Source organism: Balaenoptera borealis (assembly GCF_965194805.1).
Source record: "Balaenoptera borealis genome assembly, chromosome: 10".
Lineage (NCBI taxonomy): Eukaryota > Metazoa > Chordata > Mammalia > Artiodactyla > Balaenopteridae > Balaenoptera > Balaenoptera borealis.
The window spans coordinates 86,610,765-86,637,845 of NC_138874.1; the positions used below are offsets into that span (position 1 = coordinate 86,610,765).

The following is a 27,081-nucleotide window of genomic DNA, read 5'->3' on the forward strand; positions in this document are numbered from 1 at the left end:
AATGCCTATTATGTGGTCTCTCTTTGTGGTTTAGGCTTCCTCACAGTATGGCAGTCTCAGGATAGTTGGACTTTTTAAATGGTGGCTCAGGGCTTCAGGAGTGAGTGTTCCAGTGAACAAGGCAGAACCTGAATGGCCTTTTTGATATAGACTTAAAAGCCATATAGTGTCACTTCTACTTTACTTCATTGGCTGAAGAAGTTTCAAGCCTACTCAGAGTACTATATGGACAACCCCCATGACCTCTCTATGGGAGGTGTGTAAAAAAATTGAGGCCAATTTTTTAAACTGCCACAAAATGTATCCAAACTTTGAATATCTTTTATACAGAAAGTTTAAATAAAAGTAAATGTAAAAATGTTTACAAACAATGTCTTCAAGAAATTATTTTTCTTCTAGAAAAGGACCTACAAAAACAAATCCAAAACAATTAAGAAAATGGTCATAGGAACATACATATCGATAATTACCTTAAACGTGAATGGATTAAATGCTCCAACCAAAAGACACAGGCTTGCTGAATGGATACAAAAACAAGACCCATATATATGCTGTCTACAAGAGACCCACTTTAGACCTAGGGACACATACAGACTGAAAGTGAGGGGATGGAAAAAGATATTCCATGCAAATGGAAATCAGAAGAAAGCTGTAGTAGCTATACTCATATCAGATAAAATAGACTTTAAAGTAAAGAATGTTACAAGAGACAAAGAAGGACACTACATAATGATCTAGGGATCAATCCAAGAAGAAGATATAACAATTATAAACATATATGCACCCAACATAGGAGCACCTCAATACATAAGGCAACTGCTAACAGCCATAAAAGAGGAAATTGACAGTAACACAATAATAGTGGGGGACTTTAACACCTCACTTACACCAATGGACAGATCATCCAAAATGAAAATAAATAAGGAAACAGAAGCTTTAAATGACACAATAGACCAGATAGATTTAATTGATATTTATAGGACATTCCATCCAAAAACAGCAGATTACACGTTCTTCTCAAGTGCGCACGAAAGATTCTCCAGGATAGATCACATCTTGGGTCACAAATCAAGCCTCAGTAAATTTAAGAAAATTGAAATCATATCAAGCATCTTTTCTGACCACAATGCTATGAGATTAGAAATGAATTACAGGGAAAAAAACGTAAAAAAGACAAACACATGGAGGCTTAACAATACGTTACTAAATAACCAAGAGATCACTGAAGAAATCAAAGAGGAAATAAAAAAATACCTAGAGACAAATGACAATGAAAACACGACGACCCAAAACCTATGGGATGCAGCGAAAGCAGTTCTAAGAGGGAAGTTTATAGCTATACAAGCCTACCTAAAGAAACAAGAAAAATCTCAAGTAAACAATCTAAGCTTACACCTAAAGAAACTAGAGAAAGAAGAACAAACAAAACCCAAAGTTAGCAGAAGGAAAGAAATCATAAAGATCAGAGCAGAAATAAATGAAATAGAAACAAAGAAAACAATAGCAAAGATCAATAAAACTAAAAGTTGGTTCTTTGAGAAGATAAACAAAATTGATAAGCCATTAGCCAGACTCATCAAGAAAAAGAGGGAGGGACTCAAATCAATAAAATCAGAAATGAAAAAGGAGAAGTTACAACAGACACTGCAGAAATACAAAGCATCCTAAGAGACTACTACAAGCAACTTTATGCCAATAAAATGGACAACCTGGAAGAAATGGACAAATTCTTAGAAAGGTATAACCTTCCAAGACTAAACCAGGAAGAAACAGAAAATAAGAACAGACCAATCCCAAGCAATGAAATTGAAACTGTGATTAAAAATCTTCCAACAGGGCTTCCCTGGTGGCGCAGTGGTTGAGAGTCTGCCTGCCAATGCAGGGGACATGGGTTCGAGCCCTGGTCTGGGAAGATCCCACATGCCGCGGAGCAGCTGGGCCCGTGAGCCACAATTGCTGAGCCTGCACGTCTGGAGCCTGTGCTCCGCAACAAGAGAGGCCGCGATAGTGAGAGGCCCGCGCACCGCGATGAAGAGTGGCCCCCGCTTGCCACAACTGGGGAAAGCCCTCACACAGAAATGAAGACCCAACACAGCCATAAATAAATAAATTAATTAATTAAAAAAAAAAATCTTCCAACAAACAAAAGTCCAGGACCAGATGGCTTCACAGGTGAATTCTATCAAACATTTAGAGAAGAGCTAACACCTATCCTTCTCAAACTCTTCCAAATAATTGCAGAGGAAGGAACACTCCCAAACTCATTCTATGAGGCCACCATCACCCTGATACCAAAACCAGACAAAAGACACTACAAAGAAAGAAAATTACAGACCAATATCACTGATGAATATAGATGCAAAAAGCCTCAACAAAATACTAGCAAACAGAATCCAACAACACATTAAAAGGATCATACACCATGATCAAGTGGGATTTATACCAGGGATGCAAGGATTCTTCAATATACGCAAATCAATCAATGTGATACACCATATTAACAAATTGAAGAAGAAAAACCATATGATCATCTCAATTGATGCAGAAAAAGCTTTTGACAAAATTCAACACCCATTTATGATAAAAACTCTCCAGAAAGTGGGCATAGAGGGAACCTACCTCAACATAATAAAGGCCATATATGACAAACCCACAGCATACATCATTCTCAATGGTGAAAAACTGAAAGCATTTCCTCTAAGATCAGGAATGAGACAAGGATGTCCACTCTCACCACTATTATTCAACATAGTTCTGGAAGTCCTAGCCACAGCAATCAGAGAAGAAAAAGAAATAAAAGGAATACAAATTGGAAAAGAAGAAGTAAAACTGTCACTGTTTGCAGATGACAGGATACTATACATAGAGAATCCTAAAGATGCCACCAGAAAACTACTAGAACTAATCAATGAATTTGGTAAAGTTGCAGGATACAAAATTAATGCACAGAAATCTCCTGCATTCCTATACACTAATGATGAAAAATCTGAAAGAGAAATTAAGGAATCACTCCCATTTACCGCTGCAACAAAAAGAATAAAATACCTAGGAATAAACCTACCTAAGGAGACAAAAGACCTGTATGCAGAAAACTATAAGACACTGATGAAAGAAATTAAAGATGATACGAACAGATGGAGAGATATACTGTGCTCTTAGATTGGAAGAATCAACATTACGAAAATGACTATACTAGCCAAAGCAATCTACAGATTCAATGCAGTCCCTATCAAACTACCAATGGCATTCTTCACAGAACTAGAACAAAAAATTTCACAATTTGTATGGAAACACAAAAGACCATGAACAGCCAAAGCAATCTTGAGAAAGAAAAACGGAGCTGGAGGAATCAGGCTCCCTGACTTCAGACTATACTACAAAGCTACAGTAATCGAGACAGTATGGTACTGGCAGAAAAACAGAAATATAGATCAATGGAACAGGCTAGAAAGCTGAGAGATAAATCCATGCACATATGGTCACCTTATCTTTGATAAAGGAGGCAAGAATATACAATGGGGAAAAGACAGTCTCTTCAATAAGTGGTGCTGGGAAAACTGGACAGCTACATGCAAAAGAATGAAATTAGAACACTCCCTAACACCATACACAAAAATAAACTCAAAATGGATTAAAGACCTAAATGTAAGGCCAGACACCATAAAACTCTTAGAGGAAAACATAGGAAGAACACTCTATGACATAAATCACAGCAAGATCCTTTTTAGAACCACCTCCTAGAGAAATGGAAATAAAAACAAAAATAAACAAATGGGACCTAATGAAACTTAAAAGCTTTTGCACAGCAAAGGAAACCATAAACAAGATGAAAAGACAACCCTCAGAATGGGAGAAAATATTTGCAAATGAATCATCAGACAAAGGATTAGTCTCCAAAATGTATAATCAGCTCATGCAGCTTAATATTAAAAAAACAACCCAATCCAAAAATGGGCAGAAGACCTAAATAGACATTTCTCCACAGAAGACATACCGATGGCCCAGCAGCACATGAAAAGCTGCTCACTAATTAGTAGAGAAATGAAATGAAAAGCTGCACATGAAAAGCTGCTCACTAATTATTAGAGAAATGCAAATCAAAACTACAATGAGGTATCACCTCACACCAGTTAGAATGGGCATCATCAGAAAATCTGCAAACAACAAATGCTGGAGAGGCTGTGGAGAAAATGCTGGAGGGTGTAAATTGGTACAGCCACTATGGAGAACAGTATGGAGGTTCCTTAAAGAACTAAAAATAGAATTACCATATGACCCAGCAATCCCACTACTGGGCATATACCCAGAGAAAACCATAATTCAAAAAGACACATGCACCCCAATGTTCATAGCAGCACTATTTACAATAGCTAGGACATGGAAGCAACCTAAATGCCCATCGACAGACAAATGGATAAAGAAGTGGTGGTACATATCTACAATGGAATATTACTCAGCCATAAAATGGAACGAAATTGGGTCATTTGTAGAGACATGGATGCATCTAGTGACTGTCATACAGAGTGAAGTAAATCAGAACGAGAAAAACAAATATCGTATATTAACGCATGTATGTGGAACCTAGAAAATGGTACAGATGAACCGGTTTGCAGAGCAGAAATTGAGACACAGAAGTAGAGACAAAACGTATGGACACCAAGGGGGGAAAGCAGCGGTGGGTGGGGGTGGTGGTGTGATGAATTGGGAGATTGGGATTGACATGTATACACTGACGTGTGTAAAATGGATGACTAATAAAAAATAAACACAAAAAACCAAAACAAACAAACAAAAAAATTATTTTTCTTCGAATATATTCAATATTATCTGCTAAGTTCAAAGGCAAAACATAATAATGACTATCAAAATTTAAGTTAAATTTATTTAAATATAATTGAAAGTTTTAACTGTTTTTTGAAATTTAATTAAGTATTATAAATTGTTTCTATAAACCTAAACCTATTCATAATTGTAGCTATCAATGTGAAGAATAGGTGTTGTGTTTAATATATGTTTTATCTAGACTTACGTATATACAAATTTAGGATATTATTGTTTAACATTGTAAATTTTTCCTCAGATACCATGTGCAACTCTTTTAAAAACTGTGCTAAATTGTGAATATTGGATGTAGAGAGTTCAAGAAAATGAACACTCTGCTCTATGACAAATATTTTGCTATTCAAAAATCTATTGTGGTCATGATATTTGAGAGAAAAGATATGATGAGCTAATTTTTTTTCTTACCTAATTATTTCTCCAACTCAAATGCTCCTCATACTCTGAAGCATTGTCCATCTCTGATATCAGCAGTGCCACAGTCCTCAATTCTTCATTTGAACATAGTTGTCTTTCATGGACACAGGGTAGTGTAGCAGAGTGTTTCTCTGGTGCCTAAATGGTGTGAATCACAGCAGCAGATGTGTTGGATTGTGAATTGCCCAGTGTCATCACTGAGCACTGGGTCCTGAGTGACAGAAGTACCAGTGTGATTTTTACCAAATTCATCATTTATGGTTTTCTGGTTTATGGGTCCCTCTAAGGTGCAGGACTAGGGCAGGGGCCCCTTGCCTGGGTTTGAAGGCATTACCACTTCTCTGGGAGCATGAACTTTCAAACTTTGTCTAGTCACACTCACTGCTAGCTCTAGTTCAGAGTTTATACTCTAGGGAGCTTCCAAGAACATGAAGTTCCTTCAACAGTGTTTCCACAGTAAATTATGCCCCAGCTTAGGTTCAGAAGTTGATAGGATGCCAATTTGTCCCATAACATGGAGCTCTAACATCTGGAGTTGCGATCACACTTGGTACTCACAATGTTTGCTGACCTTTAGAGGTGAGTCATAGCTTTGGTACATTGAATTTTCTTATTTGAGGGGAAAAAGGACTCATTTAATCAAGCAAAACTCTTGTATCAGTGAGCCTAGACAACCTCCAAAATGTAAGGCCTCTATTTGTATTTATTCTCTAGAATTTCTTCTCCATATCTGAGTACTGTGGTCAGAATTCAGTCTAGAGATGACCTCAAGATCTCTACCTCCTGTTTGGAAGTTGTCTAGGAATTTCCTGCAAATAATACGTATGCAGTTCATACTTTACAATCATAAAGATTTATTTTAATTAATACCCATTTCATTGGGAAAGAACTCTCTCACTAGTCAATCAGCCATAGAAGAACTCAAAATGTGTTCTGGGGAGAGCATAATCTCTCTATCCCCTCTTTCCCATTTATTGGTCAGATCAATATTCACAATTCATATCAATATCAATATTTATAATGCATTTAAGTACATGCATTTTCTTCTTTTTTAAACCTAGAAATGGTATCTGTTGTTACTTTTCTCATGGCTATTTACAACTAATTGTGGAGTGAATTTGCCCACAGTTAACAGAGGTCTAAAATCTCAGCAGGCAGGTGGTAGAGGTATTTTAATTTTGATTGAGGCTCTCTTAACAGCACCCTAAAAATAACACCCAGATAATATCTATCTGTTTGATTATTCCTAGCAGTCTGATGCCGAAACCCAAACCAATCTATAGAGTTTCCACATTTGGAATGAAAGTTGTGTAAATATCAGAGTATTCACTTAACATTCTTTGTAAATTAAATTATTTGAATATCCCTTCCGTCAAAAAATTTTTTTAAATCCTAATATAGGTTTGTTGTTTTAGGTATTACAAATTGGAATAATCTTTAGCAAGTTTAGGAATATAAAAATAATAGCTTATTAAGGCTAGCTAACCACTGAATATATTTCATCTTACTTGAATTTTCTTCTCCAATATTCTCCCCCTCATGTCTCTCTCTCCCTCCCTCTTCCCTCCCTCCCCCCTCTTTTTTTAAGCACATATCAGACATTCTAGCATTTTAAATGGAGTTACTAACAATTATATTCAGAGAAACGTAAATATGGACAATGAAAATTACCTACATGGAAAATGGCTTATCATTTCATAGAGAATTTTTTTTAAAGTAGTTTCCTTTAACTTTACTGGGAGGAGGGTCTATGCAAAAACTTTCCTGGAGTGGTCAGTCCTGAGCTGCTATGTCTGTTATGTTTCTTGCCAAAGTTCAGGAGGGCAATATCTCTTTCCTCAAGATGGTGTGATAGTGGGGTATTGCAGTGTTCTTGATGTGAAGCAAAGAGATAACAGCCAGAAAGCTAATTAAAATAGAGTTAACTTGCTTTACGGAAAAGGGCAAAGCCTTTTCCTTCCCTCTGCTTTAAAGTCTTCCTGTTCCCACCCACCACAAAGTCTTGAAACAATAGAGTCAGCAAAAAGAATGATATCTTTATGTTCACTCTTTTTAAAAAATTGTTCATTCTTAAGAAATGTCTTATTTTGTTTCCTTAATGACTTTGTCTCCACCTTCCCCTACCTTGTAGATGGGTAAGAACTATCAAATGCTTATTTTCCTAGTGGTGGTACATTTAAAAACAATCTCCCCTCCCCCAGAGTTCCTTCGTGAAAACTTTAGGCCAGCCAAATGAGTTACTACACTGGTTGGGATCTTAAGGCAGTAACAGTGTGATAACACCACAGGAAACACTACCTTTTATTTCATGAATTTCTCTGGGTTAATGATATCTTGATTCCTGATTTGTAACAAGGCAGCAACTCTGACATCTCCATTTAGGAACAATAATTGTAACTTTATTCACTCCTTGGATTGGTGATTGCACCTAGAAGATGTTCTACCTAGTATTTCTTACTGTAATCTGATGGTGCCTCCATCATTAGCCTTATTTTCTACATTAAAAGGGAAGTGAGAAGAGAGAAGACGTAGAATTGTGATCTTGGGCATGATTACTGGATCATCAGAAATGTTGAACACATAAGGATAAAAGAAGAAGTGGTTAAAAGAGTAAAGCACACTGTCAACAATAAAAGGAAATAACTAGAGAAAAATGACTATGCCTATTCATTAGAAACTGATATAATTAATTGTAGATTTTCTTGGTGGGGGATTAGTGGTCAGAAAATAATTGTAAGTAAATACATGTTAATTATTTTTGCCTTGTCTCATTAAAAATTTTTTGTGGTGGTAGATATGTAAATATCTTCCTAATTGAAAAAAACCTACTTAAACAAAATAGTGGCATTTCTTTCTTAAATGTGTTTAAAAGTGGTATTACTTCTCATCTGTCTGGAACAGTGAGGGTATACTAACACCTCACTGTATAACCCTTTTAATTACAGGGTATTTTATATTGTTTTGATTTTCATAATATCTTTGTTATGTCAGTAGGACCTTGCCCTATTATAAGGATGAGGAAACAGCCCGAAGTACTAAATGACTTGCCCGAAGTGGCATCATTTGTAATTATTAGATCCAGAACTAGAACTTAAGTCTCCTCTCATTTTCTTAGTGCTCTCTCTACTGCTTGGACTCACAGAGATGTTTTCCAAGGTCCTTTCCAGTCACAGGTTTCTTTAGTTTTAGCGAAGATATAAATGTATCACAATATTTTTATAGTCAAAGAGTGCTGTCCTAGATTTTATTTTATTTTTTAAAAAAATATTTTATATATTTATTTATTTGGTTGCACCGTGTCTTAGTTGTGTCATGTGGGATCTAGTTCCCTGACCAGGGATCGAACCCAGGCCCCCTGCATTGGGAGCACAGAGTCTTAGCCACTGGACCACCAGGGAAGTCCCTGTCCTAGATTTTAAATATAGACATTTGGAAACAGTGGGAGGCAGATGTGCTGGATATTCTCTGCTTGCTCCACAGTCCACTGTTCATCCTCTTCCACCCTGCTCTGTGCCGTGGGAGGTTGTTAAGAGTGAACTGAATCAAGGGGCTTCTGGTTAGGTTCAGCAGGAGATTGGAGGGCAGAGAGTGAGGTCAAGTATTTATTCCTCTGCTCCTTCCCTGCTGGGCCAGAGTGGCAGTGGCTACAGTCCTTAACTGAAGGTGTAGCGGATGCCATAGGTCCCCCGCCCAGGTACCCTCAGCCCTCACCATGCCTGATGTACGGTGGCGGCTCCTTCCTGTGTGAACACCCGCCACTCTCTGCCTGAGGGCTTTTTCTGGCCATGGAAGCATGCCTACCCCATGCGCAGGGCAGGGCAAAGGTGCTGGACAGTTGATATACCCAGGGAGCAGCCCTTAACCAATGATGTATGGGAATTGGTGGGTAAACACCCCCATGTCCTCTCCCCCAGGTTGGGACAACTCTGAGCCTTGTTCTTCACCATCTCCTAGAGGTCCCTATCGAGACTCAGCCCCATTTGCACTCAGTGGTGATCTGCTGATCAGTGCACACTGTGTTGTCCTCCTTCCCTCCCCTGTCTCACTTACCCACCCCCTTCCAGTGCCTCTTGGAATTGCTTCTAAATAAACTACTTGTGCTGAAATCCTACCTTTGAGAATTACTTCTGGGAGACCCCAACCCAATGCAGAAGCCACAGTTGTTGTCAGACGACTGTCTTCTGTAGCCACAGCTTACTCTGTGGGTTCCAGGAACCCCTTCCTTCCTCTCCCTGCCCCTTCAGGTCAAGTGTAGTCATGGATACCCATTGTTGCTAGCCCCAGAGTGATTCACTGCTCTTGTACACACAGCTGCAAAATAGGCTGGGCAATGTAGTCTCTATGCCGGGTGGCTAAACAATGGATATTCTTTTAGATCGGAAGAAAATGAGAATAAGAGGAGTGAACATCTAGCAGTCTCTTCAGAGGCACACTTCAAATTTTAGAATTTTTTGGAGACATGTTGTGGGATAATTAAATGGTTGACAGCAACACTAATCAGGCCAGCAATGATTATAATGCAGTCGCCACCATAATGTCAATAAAAGTATCAGGGTTATCTATGGGTTGCTCTTCAGGATAGCTGCTGTTGGAGAAGAGCTGGTTCTGCCCGGCTGTGCTCTTCTTGGAGGCAGAGCTCGTGGAATTCCTCTGTAGCCCTATCTGGTGATATGCTAACCTCATACTGCTTAGTTGCAGCAAAGCTGCTCTACACTGAGCTGCCTGATGTGTTTCATTTCTTGCCTCAGGCATTGTTGTGACAATATTTATACTCAACTCAACTCAACTGTAGCAAAAAATTTTTTAAAACATCAGTAAAAATTTGGAGGACTAAATTTTTACTGGGGAGGGGGGATTTGACTTCTTGTGTGCAGTGGTTGATAATCCCCATGTTAGGTATTTTAGAGGATATAAAATGAGTAGTAAACTGTCCTTTCCCTCCAGAACTCCAAGTCTAGTAGTGATGGAGAGTGTAGTGAGGACTGAAGGGAAATTTGGGGTGGGAGGGAATGATAACACCAGTGTAAGAGGCAGGATACTTTGTTAAGGTGTTAGTTATTGTGGGTCTCCAGCCCTACCCTAGCTTGTTATTGAAATTGCCCAAGGTGCTCTGAAGCAATAGAGTAATCAGGAAGAAATAAAGGGGTACCTTTGAGGGCCAGGGAAGAGTGGAAATTCTGGAGCACTGGGAAGGGGGGTGGAGGTTGGTGGGCCATGGGTACTGGGCACCCTTGATTGTTCTGTGGTTGTGTCCTGGTCAGTAGGATGGCCAGCGCTTCCAGCAGAGGCGAAGCTCCCTCGCCAGTCCTCCTCCATCCCCATTCAGCACTGGAACAGAAAGCCTGTCACATTTCAAGATTGGGCAGTGAGAATATCAAAAGGGATCAAAATAAATGAGAGATTAGGAGTCCTTCCCCTGTTTTCTGATACATGCGCTTCTCCCAGATTATGGTGTAAACCAGGGAGGTAAGGGGACTCCAGTAATGATTGTGATTGATTTTCCTGCCAGCTCAGAGGGAATTGAGATGGGTTTAAGTTGATATAAAGAAAATAAACATAGCAAAATTTCTTGGATACCTAAATGTGGTGGTTTAAGATTGAATCTGCTCCATGCGTAAATAACCAAAACAAAAGCAGAATATGACAAGTGCTGGCTGTATGGGAGGCTAAGGGATGTAGCACAGCTATAATAAATCATGGCATACTGTTTGCTGTTTGGGAGCACTGCAGTCTCTTTTTCACAGGGCTTTTCTGGCTAGGCAGAAGAAAGAACTGGAGGGCAGTTAAGCAGAGAAAGGAAAAGAATTCTTTTCCTCACTGATTCTCTTCTAACTTACTCCCTTTTCAAAGCACAGTAACATAATTGTACATGTGGGAAATATTTATATATTAGTCAAATATTAATGAAGTATTATATCCTGGTAATTCCTTCTACTTTCCTCTAGTTGCATGTCACACTTGAGTATGTCCTGTAAAATCCATGTTGTCCATCCTCTGGATTATGGCAGCAGAAAAAACATTGTCTCGTCTGCAAGGCATTGTTGACACACAAAGTGCAGATCCTTGTGTTCCCGCATCTGTCCCTCCCACAGACACCTTTCTCATCCGGCAGCTTTTTCTTTGCCATTGCAAAGGCTTTGGAGCAGGGAACCCTATGTAATTTCTATTTTTCCTGGAAATTAAGGTGAACGGTTGTGTGGGTAGGCTTACAGACATTTTCTATATGTAGTCTGTATATGCTTAATTCTAAAACATGTGATGAAAACAGATTTTAATGTTTTGAAATTAAGTGTGTCTTGCAATTAGTGTCAAAAGAAATCAGTCTGTTTCCAGGCAGAACTGTAAGTTATGCTGTGTTTGTCTTTGTGCACGTGCATGCTTAGTGTTGTGTGGAAGGTATCTTTTCATCTGGTCGCCAACTCACATGAGCTGTTTGTAACAGTGCCTAATGCAGGTGAATTTTAATTTAATTCTTGACTCCCAGTTGGCTTTTGAAACCTTTTAAAGATTACAATTCAGCAGTGGAAGATTACCTGTCATATGCCGAGTAATGAATTTAAAAAAACAATAGGAATTGTTACATACTTTGGACTAGATCAGAAAATTTCTGAGTTGGGAGAGATTTGTGTGACCAATTCATATGCTGAGAAGGAGTTTTACTTGAGAATGGTTCATCTGTTAAAAGGTTCTAGCTAACTTTTCCCCCTAAAATTTAAGCACATATGCAAAACCCTGGACTGGGTGCTATGGAATGTGGAAGGATGTGGATGGGGAGGAGGGAAAAAGCATTTGCAGTCAGACTCTACGTTGTGCATATGAGATAAATCACACTTGAAACTAGCAGTGCAAGGCATTAAGCAAGTGCCAAGCTATTTGTCACTTTGAGAGAAGAATTATGTTCTCAGAATTTGGAGGAGCTGGAAGGCTTTAAAGATTTAAGGTTTGAACTAGACCTTGAAGGATGAGCTGGGATAACTGTCTAGGCTAAGTAATAATCTCAAAAGTCAGAAAATCACTATTATCTTTTCCCACTCTCTTATTTCTTCAGGCTTTGATGGTCCTAAATGGATGAAGGGCCTAATGTAAAGGAGTGCAGGGTGCCTGACTTCGGCCTTGTCTCCAGGGTTTGTCACCCCCGGCAGATCTCTGCAGAGGCAGAGGCATTAACAGCAACATGGGAGCTTCTTGCTACAGACTGGCCTGGTATTATGGGCTATTATTGTCTTCAAAAACTGGGTGTATGAGCCACCCTGTTAAGGTCTTGAGCATAAGACTCTAGAAGCCATGTGTTCTTTAAGAATTTCCCCTGCCTCCTAGGACCAGAAATGTCCTGAATTAGAAGACAGAGATTTATGCCCTTTGTAATCTTGATTGCTTAGCAAATGCAGTCGGGCACTTAGGGTCAGTTAAATATGATGAATTTTTCTTAACTCCAACTTTTCTCCTTCTCGGAGCTACTTTAAGTTCTCTGGCAATGTTCCCATATGACGGTGGCCGTCTGAAGAAGCGTAGGCATTTCCCTTCCTTTATTATTATTTTTTTTCAAGTTCTGGAACCAGCAGTCAGTTCTCCTTCCTGCCCTCCCTTGGCCCCAGAGTTTCTGACTTCTCTCCAGAGACACTTATTTGGAAACTTTTTGAGCCAGTGGGGAATCAACTTAGAGGCTTTTTTTCTTTTAGACCAATGGGAATATTGTGTGTCATGGATGAAAAGATTTGAGTACTACCAGTATCACACTGAGTCTATATAACAAGGCTGTTTCCATGTCTTGGCCCACAGCCTGAGTTAACTTTGCTTTGCTGGATGTAGAGACAATGAATTCTGTTTGAACAAGAAATCATGTGTAACAAATGCTTTTGCAAAACCATGTCCTTTTAGCAGTTACTTTAGTAAAGATGTCCTTCAGCAAGGGGTTTCGGTACAACAGATGCATTTAAACACCTATACAATGCTTACCATAATTTTAAAAATATACTTCTAATTTTAGAATAGTTTTGATTTACAGAAAAGTTGTAAAGATAGTACAGAAAGTTCTCATATACTCCATGCCCAGTTTCCCCTGTTAACATCTTAAATTAGTGTGATAGATTGTTATAATTAGCCACTTACCCTTGCCTGTCGGTAACCTTCCACTCCAACAGTGAGAACCCTGACTCCTACTGTCATCTATTTACATAATTGTCCAATTCCAGTATACATCTGTAGTGGTCTCAGAATTATGAACCTGTATCCCCATGGGAAACAGCTTCATCAAATAGAGTAATATGTTTTTGTATAGTTCCTTTTGCCTTTAGTCTTACAAACTTTACTCATTTCCAAAGTGACTCAGGTCAGTACACTTTCCCCTACTCCCTTCAATGAGGCTCTTTCATACATTCGTAATACAGTTAGATTCTTTTGTCACAATCAACATTCCATTCAGGGATCCCTTAACCTCGTGGATGATTTTTTTAAAAACTGTGTACATTAAGGTTCATTCTTTGTCCTTTAAATATCTATAGGTTATGAATATTGTCACGTTTACATTGGCATTGCAGTATCATACTGAATAGTTTCACACTCTAAAAAGTCCCCTGAGCTTCACTTATTCAGACCTCCCTCCACCCCAGTGAATCTCAGGCAGCCACTGATCTGTTTACCATCTCTATTTAAATTTAACATTTAAAAAATATGTTAAAATTTAAAATTTTTTTTAAATAGTTGGGGCTTTTATAAATCGATTGGACTTTCATAGATAGTGAGTACTTTCTTTGGAAATGAATGTCTTTGACCTTAAAGATGTTATAGCTGTTATCAGTTATTATACCTGAAACTCATGGATTTGGGGCCTGCCCCTTGAGTAGCAATACAATTTTATCATTTTTTAATGAAGGGACACTTCACTCATTATGTCTGCAAACCTCTGAGACATTTAGAGGAATCAGGGCACCTGAAGTGGGGGTAGAAGGATGAAGGAGGTAAAGGGGATGTTTCAACAGAAAATGCAAGAGATTTCAGCTAATGCAGAGGAAGTAAGGGGTAGTTGTAGTTCAGATAAGAGTGGTTATGAATCAGTTGTGAAATACTTGACGTAAACCAAGATAATGCCTACACAACACAGACTTCATCAAGTACTGGGATCAGGTTAGGCATTTACCTGCAGTTCAGGACCTTTATTTCAATTCTGCACACTCCTTATTGAGTGTCTGCTGTGCTTGACTTTGCTGTGCTATGTGCTCTAAGCGTGCCTTCTTCTGGTGCAATTGTTTGGTCACATACTTCCACTTTGGAAGAGCTGGCCATTCTGCAACATTCAAGGGCTTCCCCTAACTCAGAGTTCAGGGCATTCCTTCCTGACTACCAAGGCCACTTGCTTATCCTGGAACAACAAAGGCATGGGTGACACTTGGTCATACTTCACTCCCCAATCCCCTCTCTCAGCATGTCCCTAGTCCCACAGTTGCTGTTGAATATGTAGGATCACATTAAATTTGGGGAAGGGAGGTGGAGAGGTACTATGTGCTGTAGGAGGGAAGGGACTTCTGTTCTCATTCCCTTCAGTTGCCCTGGGGTTACTTCTGAAAAATAAATGGAAGATATTGGAGGGGGAGAAGGTCTGAAAAATAAATGGAAGATATTGGAGGGGGAGAAAGTAAGGGACACAAGAAGAGAAGACAATGTTTTATTTAATCTGAACCATATACCTAGCATATAAGTGAAGAGGAAAGGAACTCAAACTTGTTGAGTGCCAACTATGTGCTAGGGTCTCTGTTGGGATTTCTTACACATTTATTTCCCCCTTTTCCCTACAATGACTCTATGAAGTAGATTTTTTTTTAATCTTTATTTCACAGATAAACTGAGGTTCAAAGAGGCTCACTAACTTGTCTAATTTACACAGTGAAGATTCAAACCTAGATCTCCTTAACTCTAAAACCCTGGCAGCACATTCAAATCACCTGAGCCCTTTTATGAGAAATCCTTACCTGAACCCCAGACCAAATTCCAATCTCTGAGGGTAGCGATGGGCATTAGCATTTTTAAAGCACCCGCAGTGATTACGTATAATGTATAATGTGCAGGTAGGGTTGAGAACCATGGCTCTGCTCCGAGAGACAGTGCCTTTCCTACTCCTCTCCTAAAAGAGGGGAAGGGGCATTTTCTGAACCAGTGTGCATTCTGAATACTCTCAGAGTACTTTTATATCCACCCCATGCCCTATTTCCTATCCCTCACAGGGGTTTTTATCATCCCTAAATACCTGTAAGCAGGCAGGTGGAGTGGGGGCAGAGGTTATTACTGATGGTAGAGAACTACAAATATGATTGAGTTAATCTAAACAATTTTTTTTTGATAAGACGTGCATGTGGTGCTGATAGATTGTCAAAGTAAAATGTCAAATAGTGTCAAGAAAATTTGATATGATTTTCAAAAGGTGCTGGCAAATTTTGTTTGTTGAGTGTTCATACACCAAATACCAAAGAGTACTGACTTAGTTTATAGCAGGTGTAAGAAGATGGGGTTGGGTGTGTTCCTGGTGGAAAAAAAAATCTATGAATTCCTGAGCTTAGATTTGTTAATTGCCATACAACATTTAACATGTTTCTTGAAGTATGATTTATCATGCCTCTGACATCCCTGTCAATGATAAAACCCCATCCTTTTGAAGTCTCCTTTTAGCCTTGAAACCAACCATGAGTAAGAACCATTTAAATAATATCAAAAGGACATAAATAACCACACAGCTCATTCCCCCAGGTCTTCACTAAATTATTACCTTCTACCTCTGGGAAGTCCCGACATATATACACTATTGATACTATGTATAAAATAGGTAACTAATGAGAATCTACTATATAGCTCAGGGAACTCTACTCACTGCTCTGTGGTGATCTAAATGGGAAGGAAATCCAAAAAAGAGGGGATATATGTATACGTATAGCTGATTCACTTTGCTGTACAGTAGAAACTAACACAAAATACATATTGTAAACATATATTGTAAAGCAACTATACTCCAATAAAAATTAATTAAATAAAAAAAGAGTAAAAAATTTTTTTACCACAATAGGACAGATATCAAACCAATATTATTAGAAATGGAGTCTAAACTGGCTCTGGAGAAGCCATCCACTGGATTTTCATTTAGTATAATTAGTTTTTATTATAAATGGCAAATGCGCTAAATCTGAAACCTTTAGTAAGGTGAAGAAAGAGTATTGTACAGACCCAGATTTATTAAAGCACCAAAATTTTTATTTATTTATTTTTTTGGGCCGCACCATGCGGCTTGTGGGATCTTAGTTCCCTGACCGGGGATCGAATCCGTGCCCCCTGCACTGGAAGCGCAGAGTCTTAACCACTGGACCACCAGGGCAGTCCAGCACCAAACATTTATTGAGCACATACTATGCTGCTGAGCACTGTGCAGATAACAGAGACGCCTAAACTAAAAAAAGCCCCTGCCTTTATTGAAGTATGATTAAAAGTATAATGGAGAATATATGTTATATATAGAGTCAAAAACAATCTTTATTGGTCACAAATTTAATGCCTTATGGTATATTTGGAAGAAAAATGTCTTATGGTACAATTGGCTTCAGATACCAACTCTCATGCTGAAGAAACAGTGTAGAAAAAGCATGAACTAGGAATCAGTGAAATCAGATTTATGTTCTGCTTTGCTGCTGTTTATTAACTCAACCATTTATCAAAAATTTATTGAGCGCCTACACCGTGGGAGAAACTATATTAAGTGCTGGAGAGCATGGTAGCAACCAGCTCCCTGCTCTCAATGTGAACATGAACTTGTAGCTTAACATCTCCACACCTCTATCCTTGCTTAGACTAGACGTCCGAGGTCTCTTTCAAATCTAAAATGCTAAGGTTTGTGACAGCCTTGTGGAGGGAGAAGCTGCCCAGACAGGCAGCCCTGGGACTTGGGAACTTACCTTCCTCTCTGAGGGTTGGCTGTTGTCCTGATTTCAAAATAACTTCATATACACAGTTTTAAAATGTTTTGGTCAGTTTCTCATCTGCATTTGGGTCATGTTGGCAAAGCCTGGGTGTGGCAATTCTTGCTCATAAGACTTCAGAGGTAGGAGTTCAAGGTTTGGAAAAGGTAGACAACTTGCATCAGTACAGCTAGACAGCTGTTCCCAGCGAGCAGCCTCCCCTGCCGTCCCACCCTGCCTTCTGACGGATACCATGCTTTCTCTCGCCACAGCGTCTTTTGCTAGGGTGACCCGTTGCTCCTCTGGTGTAATGAGCCTCGAAAAGGGATTGCTCATCAGGGGACCAGAAGTGATCGGATTTATGGGGCTGGAAGAATTGTTCTTGGGTCCCACAGTTTTTCCGGTGGGTATCAAGGTAACAAGTTTCTTGTTATCTTGCTTCAAAATTGCAAAAAGTAAATGGCTTTTTTTTTTTTTTTTTTTTTTTGCTTGCAGCCAAGATATACTTTTCAAGGGGAAAAATGGATTTCTGTAACAAAGGGAGAGGGAAAGAGCTGAAGAGAGATATCTGAACATACATTGTTTCAAGATACAAAAAATTGCAACCCGGGGAAGCTTTAGGGGAATGAGCTGTTGGACTTCTCGGCCAGTCTGTCCTTTCAATGAAAAAGGCATAGGGTTTGAGGTTCCTTCCGAAACGGGGCAGGCTAATTTAGCCCCTCCCACGAGCCCGAGGGTCTGTTATATCTCTGTTCCTTGAGTACCTCTCTCACTGAGACCGACCACAGCAAGCAGAGGCTGAAAAATAAAGAGCAAAGAGGAAGAAAACAAAAGCTGCCAATTATGGAAGATAGAAGGGGTAAGAGCAAAATTGATTTGATCTGAATCCTTAAGAACAAACCAAAAAAAAAAAAAAAAAAAAAAGGAAAAAAGAAAACCAAAAGCCCGGAAAAGCAAGTACTTGAAAGAGCAAGAGGCAAAAAGCCCTAAATACACTTTCCCACCCTCTCCTTCTGAGAGGAGGCAGAGAAAAAACTTTGGTAAACATTTTAGGAAGCCAAGCTCCGGGGTTAGAGTCAAGGGTGGCTCCTGAGCAAGCTGGAGCAGCTCATGAATATTCATTAGCAATTGGTATTCAGATCTGGTTTTTTAGAGGGAAAAGACTTCTTCCGTCCCCTCGCAGTTTAGGAGGCAGCTGCCTCATTTACAGTCCAGAGTCGTCTTGCTTTGGGTCAGTACCTCAGTGAGTTTGCTTGAAGATGCTGGGCTCTGTGTGTAGATTTGCCTCGTTCTCGAATTTCCTGTGTGCTTTCCTGTTGTGAAATTAGCAAAGGCTTCTCTGCCTGGAATTAGACAGAGAAGTTAATGTGGCAAGAGCCTGTCACAACAGGACCTGAGAGTATGTCTTGCAAAAGACTAAACTTTTCTTGGGAGGTGTGGGGGAGTGTGCATGGGTGTGGGGAGGGAGGGAAGGGGTATAGGTACGAAGAACAGTTTTATCTTAAAAAAGCAAGGCTTATCGGACGGACTATATTTAGATTTTGTCTAAAAACTGCGAGAGCAGCCTGGATTGTACAGATGGTGTGTGGTCTCTGTCTTTTACCTCTTTTGGGCATTTTCTGCCAGGACAGAGAGCCAGCTGCTTGCCAGCCCGTGGGAGCCAGGAAGAATGTCTGCAGCAGTGTGGTTGTGTAGGGTTGCAAACCTTCATCAGCTCTGGTCTCTAATATCCCCACATGTTTTTATCACATAGAACGTGGAGGAATGGGCTGAGTAGTCAGTAGAGTTCTTAATAATGACAGTAACGATAGCTGTTAATGTTTTCGTCTATACTCTGTGCTGGGAGCTGTTCTAAGCGTATTACACGTGTTACTTATTCCTCACAGCAATTTATAAGGTGAGTGCTATCATTATCATCCCCATTTCCCAGATGATGGAGTTGAGGTAGTGAGAGAGCAGCTTACCTTGGGGTCACACAGTAAGTGGTGAATTTGAATGCAGGCGACGGATGCAGGGTCCGAGGGTCTATTTCCCTACCCTGTTGCTCCACTTCAGAGTCTCTTGTTACTGCTCCGACGTTGTTGATTTGGGTTTGTAAATCTTTGAAGCTACTGGGGAAATGATACTGGTGAAATCTCAAGTCTGGGAAGGAATTTGTGCTTTGCTATCAAGTTTACATGCATTTTTCCCATTTGGTGCCCGTGGCCATTCTCTGTGGTAGGGCCCAGGTATTGTTGTTATTGCCTTTTACAAAAGGGAGAGACTGAAGCCAGAAGGGGTTAGATGACAGGAATCACACAGCTAGTTTTCAAAAGTCCAAAGCAGACTAGAAATCCCCTGCCTCTGGTTTCCCTTCTAACCTGCAGATCGAGCTGAGTCATCTCTGAACTTCTGTCCCCACCCCCAGACACTTTCAGTTCCTCAAGGGACTTGGGGAACTTCTTTCCTCCCTTCCAGATTGTTTCAAGACACTTGCCTCTGCCTTGAAGGCTGATTTGGCCCTCTCCTCCTCCTTTAGTCTGGAACCAAGCTGCTCGAGTTTGAATCCCAGCTCCACCCTTTCCTGTGAGCCTCAGTCTCCTAATCTGTAAAATGAAGAGAATAATGTTATCTACCTCACAGGGTTGTTGTAAGGACTAAATGAGGGATTCATGCAGGGTTCTCAGAACAGGGCCTGATGTATATAATATGTGCTCAATAAATGTTAGCTGTTGCAATCACTCCTTCAAGCCTCATCTTGATTGTTAGTCCCTCCTTTAAGCCTTCTCCAGCCCTTTGAGCCTTATAGTAGCCTTATATTGGATGTTTCTACAATACCTCACCACTTACACCTAAGGTGGCACTTGTCATACTTGTCCATATTCCTGCCTTCTGCATCGCTTCCCAACCTTCCCCTGACTATAATTTCTTTATTTACCTTTGGATCTGCAGTGTCTAGCACAGTGTTTAACACATAATGGGCACTCAATAAATATTTAGTAAGCTAAGTAATATTATCTTAGTTGATGTTCATCTAAGCGTCAGTAGGCTGGTTTAAAAGGGGACCTTTGAGTTTGCAGTGGAGTCCTGCTGGTACAAACAGCTCTTTTGTGCAATATGTAAAGACATCCCTCTAAGTGAATACTCTGAAAAACAAAATGCATCTCTTCTAGGTGGGTGACCTTCAGAGCTGATGTGACCCTATGCTAGGGCACCCCGTTTGGCCCGTCCAGCTCTGGCTGAACTTCAGCCCCCAGTCCCCTTTCAGCCGAGAACCAAACTGGAGATTTCAGATGCCTCATAGCACAACTTCACTATCTCTGAACAGAACATCTCGTTCCAGAAGTAGTGTCCTGCCAGCCCCATTTTATAGCGACCAACCTCGTAGTCTGAGACAACAATATACTCTGGTAATAGAAGAAAAACAAACACCACAGAGGTTGGCCCTGGATAAAATCATAAAGTACATTAAATTTGTTTCCAACACCCTCCCTTTCCTTTTCTTGGCATACCTTCAAACCCGTTTGACAAATATTATTGTGTCTTCCATTTGTAAGTCCCTATGCCAGATGTGTGGGATATAAACAGTTTGCTCACAGTCTAGTGAGGAAGGCAGACATATATACAACCAACTCTAATTGAAACCAGACTCTGTGAAGTGCTAATAATCATAGCTAACATTGGTTTTTTATTATGTGCAAGGCACTGTAATTTTTATACATACATCTGGCATTGTCTCATGTCATCTTCCCAAAAAAACCTATGATAGAGATTTCTGCATCTTACAGCTGTGGAGGGAAGTTACTTGGCCAACGTCATCCAGATAGTAATAGGCAAAGGGGGGAATTTAGACCAATATAGTTAGGCTGCAAAGCTTGGGTTCCTAATAGTTAAGTTCTCCTACCTCCCTAAGAGCCATAATAGAAGTTTAAGGAAAATCCCATGAGAAACAGAACAGGGATTGATGATTTGGGGGAAAACTTCTCAAAGGATGGAACACTTTAGTTGGACCTAGAAAGACGAGTAGAGTCTGGTGCCCACAATAAGCCCTTCCAAATCCCAGCAGTGTTTAAAGACCTTTCTCTCTCTTTTACCAAAACTGCAGCCTAGATTTAAGAATAAAAAGCTTTTTTCACTTTTTTCCAGGTTCCAAGTAGGGAACCTATTTACATGTTCATCCTGGAGATTTGCAGGCAGAAGTCCAAAGTTTAGCCTGGACTATGAGTTTGGGATTACCAGTCCTGTAATCTAATAAACCTTTACAAAGTCAACAGGTGCATATTAAATGATTTCTTTAATCATGATTGTCTTGCATGGTCATTGGGCACATGTGGTAAACAGTTTTTACAAATGGCAGTGATTGGTCTTGCTTTTACTTGGCCAAACCATATTTTAAGAGTATTTTCTCCCTTGTGTTGTCTTTATGGTTGCTTCTGCACTCCATAACCAGTGGTTGTGCCGAAGGGCATTAATGTTTTATTCCACCTGCCTATGCAGAGTGAAGGTGAGGACTGGGGCACATCCCATAGGGTCTGTTCCTTGTGAGCTCCATTCCCTGAAAAAGTTTGGAGGGAGGCCAAAGTTGAGGGCAGCCCTTGTGGTGAAGAATCATCAAACCTCTTGAAGGTTTGATGGAAGTGCAGATGAGAGGAGGCACTGGCTTTGTCTTGGTGAATGTGTGTGTGTGTTCTGAGGCAGTATTTCTTAAACTTCGATATGCATGTGCATCATTGGGGATCTTGTTAAAATGCAGATTCTGATCCCGCAACTCTGGAGTGAGGTCTGAGATTGTGCATTTCTAACAAGCTCCCAGGTGATAGTAATGCTGCCCCTACATAGGCCACACTTCGACTAGCCATGTCATAGTGTCATTGCATGCCGTAGTGTCAGGGCTTATTTTGGTACCAAACAACCAAGCCCTCCCTTCCCCAGTGCTCCCCCCGCACCGCCCGCTCCTCTGAAGCTACCACTTTGAGTCACTGATCAGTTATGTCATTGCAGGATGATGGGAAACCTAATTCATGCATTCCTTTGTTCTTTCAGTAAACATATGTCCTAGAATTTTGCCATACAAGAAACAAATCTGAATCTTTATCACATACAATCTGTAATTGCACATAAAGGCCCTGTGTTGGATTTCCTAAACATCTCCCACCTTTTCTCTATGGCTCCAATATTCCTTATGCTGCTTTCATTCCCTGCCTCCAACCTGAGAAGTACTGGAACAGAACATTTGGCTGCCCCAGAGCCCTTTGCTGGGTGTTTGGAGTGCCCGAGAGCTGGGGCTAGCAAGGATTCAGGACTCTGAGATGGGAGCAGCGTGCCAGGGGGCACTGTCTGCACTGCAGAAGTGAGGTGAGAATGATCCCAGACGCAAAGGAGGATAGTGAATGCAGAGAGGACCCATGGGATTTCTTTAGGTTTGGAAAATTGAGGGAATCATAAGGAAAAAAGAAGTCGTTGGAGTAGAGACGGCAAGAGGGAGTTTGCCTAACATACTTCCATCCCACAGTTTTTGTGCTAGAGTATCAAAATGAATTTAGAGACCCAGGAACAATGGCAGTACATGCCCTACGTAAAAAGGTGTTTCCTTCTGATCCATAAGGAGGATGTGGACAATTTCTTTCTGTCCGTGAAGATGTAAGTAATATGGCACATACTCATTAAAGAAGACATGAAATATGGATTAGAGGAGAAAGAAAAACAATCGCTCATGACGATATTTTGATGTATTTCCTTGTAGTTCCTTTTTCTATGCCTGGGTTGTTTCTCTCTCTTTTTTTTTTTTTTAATTTTTTAATTTATTTATGGCTGTGTTGGGTCTTCGTTTCTGTGCGAGGGCTTTCTCCAGTTGCGGCGAGCGGGGGCCACTCTTCATCGCGGTGCGCGGGCTTCTCACTATCGCGGCCTCTCTTGTTGTGGAGCACAGGCTCCAGACACGCAGGCTCAGTAGTTGTGGCTCACGGGCCTAGTTGCTCCGCGGCATGTGGGATCTTCCCAGACCAGGGCTCGAACCCGCGTCCCCTGCATTGGCAGGCAGACTCCCAACCACTGCGCCACCAGGGAAGCCCTGTTTCTCTTTTTTAGCACTTACTTGACTACAAGCTTGAAAAATTACGGGTTGGCATTGTGATTGTTAGGCTATACATACAGTTTTAAAGCCTGACTTTTAGTGTAGCAGTGAAGCACAGGTATTTTCCACCTTATAGCATAGTCTTCGTTAGCATAATTTTTATAGTCACATAGTTTTTTTTAACAGTGTCCCTGTTATTGAACATTTAGGTTGTTCCCATTTCCAATAAACATCTTTGTGAGTGAAGTTTTCCATATGTAGGGTTGCATGCTGAGGATAGAATCCCAGAAGTAGAATTACTGGATTAAAATTTGTAAATGTTTTTTAAAGTTCTTGATTACTATTAACAAGTTGCTTTACCAAAGGATGGACCCTTCATGCTCCCACAAGGAGTTCCTGTTTTGCTGCATCCCTGACAACTTAGGTGTTTTGTTTTGTATTTTTCTTTAAATAATCGTGTCCGCTTTTATGTTGTTTTAGTTTGTTTAATTAGGTGAATTTGACATTTTTCACATAATATGCTTCTTCTTTTGTATACTGTTTACATCCGTTGCCTGTTTATTACTTATTGGATTTTATGTTTTAAATTAATTTATGTGAGCTCTTGATAAAATAAAGATATTCAGGTTTTTCTACTATATTTGCAACAGTTTTTCCAAAACCTTAGTGTTTTTATACAGAGACTTACAGCTATGAATAGATCCAGTACATTTTTATCTGTGGTGTTATATTTTCAAAAAAGTTTGATATTGTATTTATTGTCTCTTTAACCCAGGATAATTTTTTTAAAGTTCCAAGTAATTGTCATTTTTGTTTAAACCATTAATTTTTATTAATTTTTCATTTTATTTCACAATGATTAGAGAATATGGCTTTAATATTTCTGAGGTTTCTTTGTACCTAAGAATGTAGTGAATTTTTATAAATGTGAACACTTGTGAATAAGATATATTGTGTTTTTAAGATATAAAATTGGATATTTGTAAATCTATCCAGTCATTTCAATTATATGGTAATCCCTCCTCAACCATAATATTCTCCTATGTGAAATTATAGTACATCTGCATTTACTTTTGTATACTTTTATTGTTACCTATGAGAATTTTCATTCCAGGAAAAAGAATGAGCTGTGAATAATTTTTTATTGTGGCTTATTAGAAAAGGGTGGGGGGCAGTGATAGAGAGTTGGGACTATAAAAGGAAGTAAAGTAGATGCAGAGAAGGAGTAAGTCAATAAAGTCTTGAGAAAGATGAAAGAAGATGAGATAAAGTTCTCAGCATCTTAGGCAGCTGAGCCTTGTATGGCTACATAACTTTAGGAAGTATTGTAGTATGGTGTGAGTGAAAATTACCAAGTCTTTCCCTCCCAAATAATCATGGCAGGTCCCAGGAGGCCAGAGCCAGGAGGTGAGTCTGGTTGGCAGGATATAGAAGGGGAGGGTCAGAATCTCTGAACTATAAAATTGAAACAGTATTGCTCAAGTGGATAAAGACTCAGACATATGCACAAAAGACATCTGAAGCAGTGTGTCATTAGCAAAATAACTTTTTAGGCACTGAACTGAAAAGGCAGGGTAGGGAGGACCCGAAAAGTTTCCAGTGAACAAAAGTTGGTAAATAGAAAGTAATAGTGCAGTACTCATATTTTCTAATTTAAGCTGTGTGAAATGTTCTTGATACCATCTTTTGCTTAATGTCTTCTTTTTTACTGCTTTATTTTGGTGTACTTACAAATAATCATTAGGGCTTTTTCATAGATTTATTTTCTTTTTCTTCTTTTTTGGTTGATATAGTAACAGTGGTAGGCTGCAAAGATTACAGCTCTGAATCCCCAGAATTTATGAATGTTACCTTATATGGAAAGAGTCTTTGCAGATGTGATTAAATTAAGGAATTTAAACTGGGGAGATCCTGGATAATCACAGATGGTCTTATAAGAGGGAGGAGGAGGGAGACCTGACACAGAAGAAGGCAACGCAACCATTGTAGCAGGATGCTGTGCTACTGGCTTTGAATATGGAGGAGTGGTCCACAAGCCAAGGAATGCAGAATGGGGAATGCATGGAATGCCATCAGGCAGATGGAAAAGGAAGAGTAGCCCTGCCCACACCTTGATTTCAGTCCAGTGAAATTGATTTCAGACTTTGGAACTTCAGAGCTGTAAGAGTAAATGTGTATTGTTTTAAGCCAATGGGTTTGTGGTAATTTGTTATGGCAGCTGTAGGAAACTAACACAGTAAGTGTTTAATACATGGAAGTGGTGATGGTTTCGTTAGTTAATCTACAGGTTTATAGTGTGTATTGAGCCACGTGTTGTTCCAGTCAACTTACAGATGTTAACTCAGTTCTCAGACAACTGTTTGAAGTTGATACTGTCCCTGTCTTACAAATGAGAAACCAAGGAATGAGTAGTTAAGTGCCCTACCTAAAGTCTCTCAATTGGTAAGTGCTGAGGTTGAGATTTGAACCCATAGTTGTTGATCTTACTATTATTTCGAGATACAATTCACATACCATATAATTAACCTGCTTAAAGTTTACAATTCATTGTATTTAAACATAGTCACAGAATCGTGCGGCCATCACTACAATCAATTTTAGAACATTTTATCACCACAAGAGGAAACCCTGTACCCGTTAGCATGAATTTAATTAACTTTAATATAGTTCTTTTCTCACTATGACTTTCCCCGTTTTTGAGTTCTTAATTTTTGTTCCTGTCAAAATGATCTGGTGCATATGAAAGTAATTTTTTAGAAAGGGCATCAATGTGGTAAGAGAGTGACAACTTGTCTAAATATAGATAGCTTATCCCCCTCAAGTAATTGGAAATATTCCCCCATTGTCTTGAGAAGTTTGATGCTGTGAAGTACTTTGAGGACACTGTTTTTCAGCCTGAACATTTTTCTCTTCTCTATTCCTGACATTTTCACAGTGAGACAACTGAGTATAGACTTCCTTTCATTGATTTTGCTTAGAATATGGTAAACCCTTTTGATTTACAAATTCAGGACTTCTTTAGGGGCAAGAAAGATTTCTCTTTTCATAACTTTAATCAGTGCTCCTACTCTGTTCATTTGCTTTTCTTCTTCAGGGACCTATTATTTGGATCTCTTATCTCTGAACTTACTCCATCCGTTTATCTCTCCCTTTCTTCCCTCCCTCCCTCTCTCTCTCTCCTTCTTTCCCTCTCTTTCTCCTTTCTTCCTTCCTTCTTTCCTTTCCTTCCTTTATTTTCCTTTGTATTCTGACAATATTTTCCTAATATTCCCTACATCACTGATTCAGTTTTCCTTAATTTTTTCTAGTATAAACTTTCATTCAGCTACAGTATTTTTGGTTTCCATGAAATCTTTTATCCTAATCTGTTCTCTTCTCAGACCAACATCCTCTTGTATCTAACCAAAAAATAAGTAAAGTAAGATTTCCCTCTCTTTCCTGCATCATATCTATTTTGGAAGCAAGCTTTTCCTCTACCATTCTTTCTACTTATTGCAAAATTTATTTAATCTAAGGCCTTATCCTTGAAAGAAAAGAGATACCTTCTGTAGGGGTGCACAAATGAATGTATGTGTTTTTCATCTTATTCTAAAAAGAATTTAAGGAAGCACTGGGAGATCCCAGTTCAATGTTAGAGATGGGGAGTGCGTGGTCTACCCTTGGCTCCCTTAGATTCCGTTTGGATCCTAGAATAATGCAATCACCAAATGCAACATCCCCTTCTATGTGTGGGAAGACATCTCAGTCCTCTACCCAAAAAAGCTCACTCAGATCCAGGAAAGAAGGCAACAGTCCTGTTGCCATAGAGTCATGTTTCAGAGGATAGAGAGGCTACGGCTC

At 39.6% G+C, this 27,081-nt stretch overlaps 1 protein-coding gene and 1 long non-coding RNA gene across 10 annotated transcripts in view; one reads left to right on the plus strand and one right to left on the minus strand.

The window, feature by feature from the left end:
• Positions 1-27,081, plus strand: part of ENTPD1 (ectonucleoside triphosphate diphosphohydrolase 1) — a 153,395-nt gene that overhangs the window by 7,403 nt on the left and 118,911 nt on the right. For 3 of the 5 annotated variants that reach the window (XM_082406532.1, XM_082406535.1, XM_082406533.1), the window contains exon 1: positions 17,718-18,048. The exons of 1 other annotated variant lie outside the window; for it this stretch is intronic. In XM_082406532.1, the coding sequence (XP_082262658.1) occupies positions 18,033-18,048 (16 nt within the window). In that variant the 5' untranslated portion in view covers positions 17,718-18,032. Of the gene's footprint in view, positions 1-17,485; positions 17,593-17,717; positions 18,049-27,081 lie in introns of those variants that run through there. One more of the 5 variants, XM_082406536.1, reaches the window with a different exon arrangement.
• Positions 1-27,081, minus strand: part of LOC309635393 — a 43,864-nt gene that overhangs the window by 3,021 nt on the left and 13,762 nt on the right. The window contains exons 1-3 of one of the 5 annotated variants that reach the window (XR_014248809.1): positions 18,429-25,027; positions 17,187-17,718; positions 5,248-5,394 (exon numbers count right to left, since the gene is read on the minus strand). This is a non-coding gene — a long non-coding RNA (uncharacterized lncRNA). Of the gene's footprint in view, positions 1-1,056; positions 5,395-15,867; positions 17,719-18,428; positions 25,028-27,081 lie in introns of those variants that run through there. The other 4 variants (XR_014248810.1, XR_014248812.1, XR_014248811.1 and 1 more) reach the window with 4 other exon arrangements.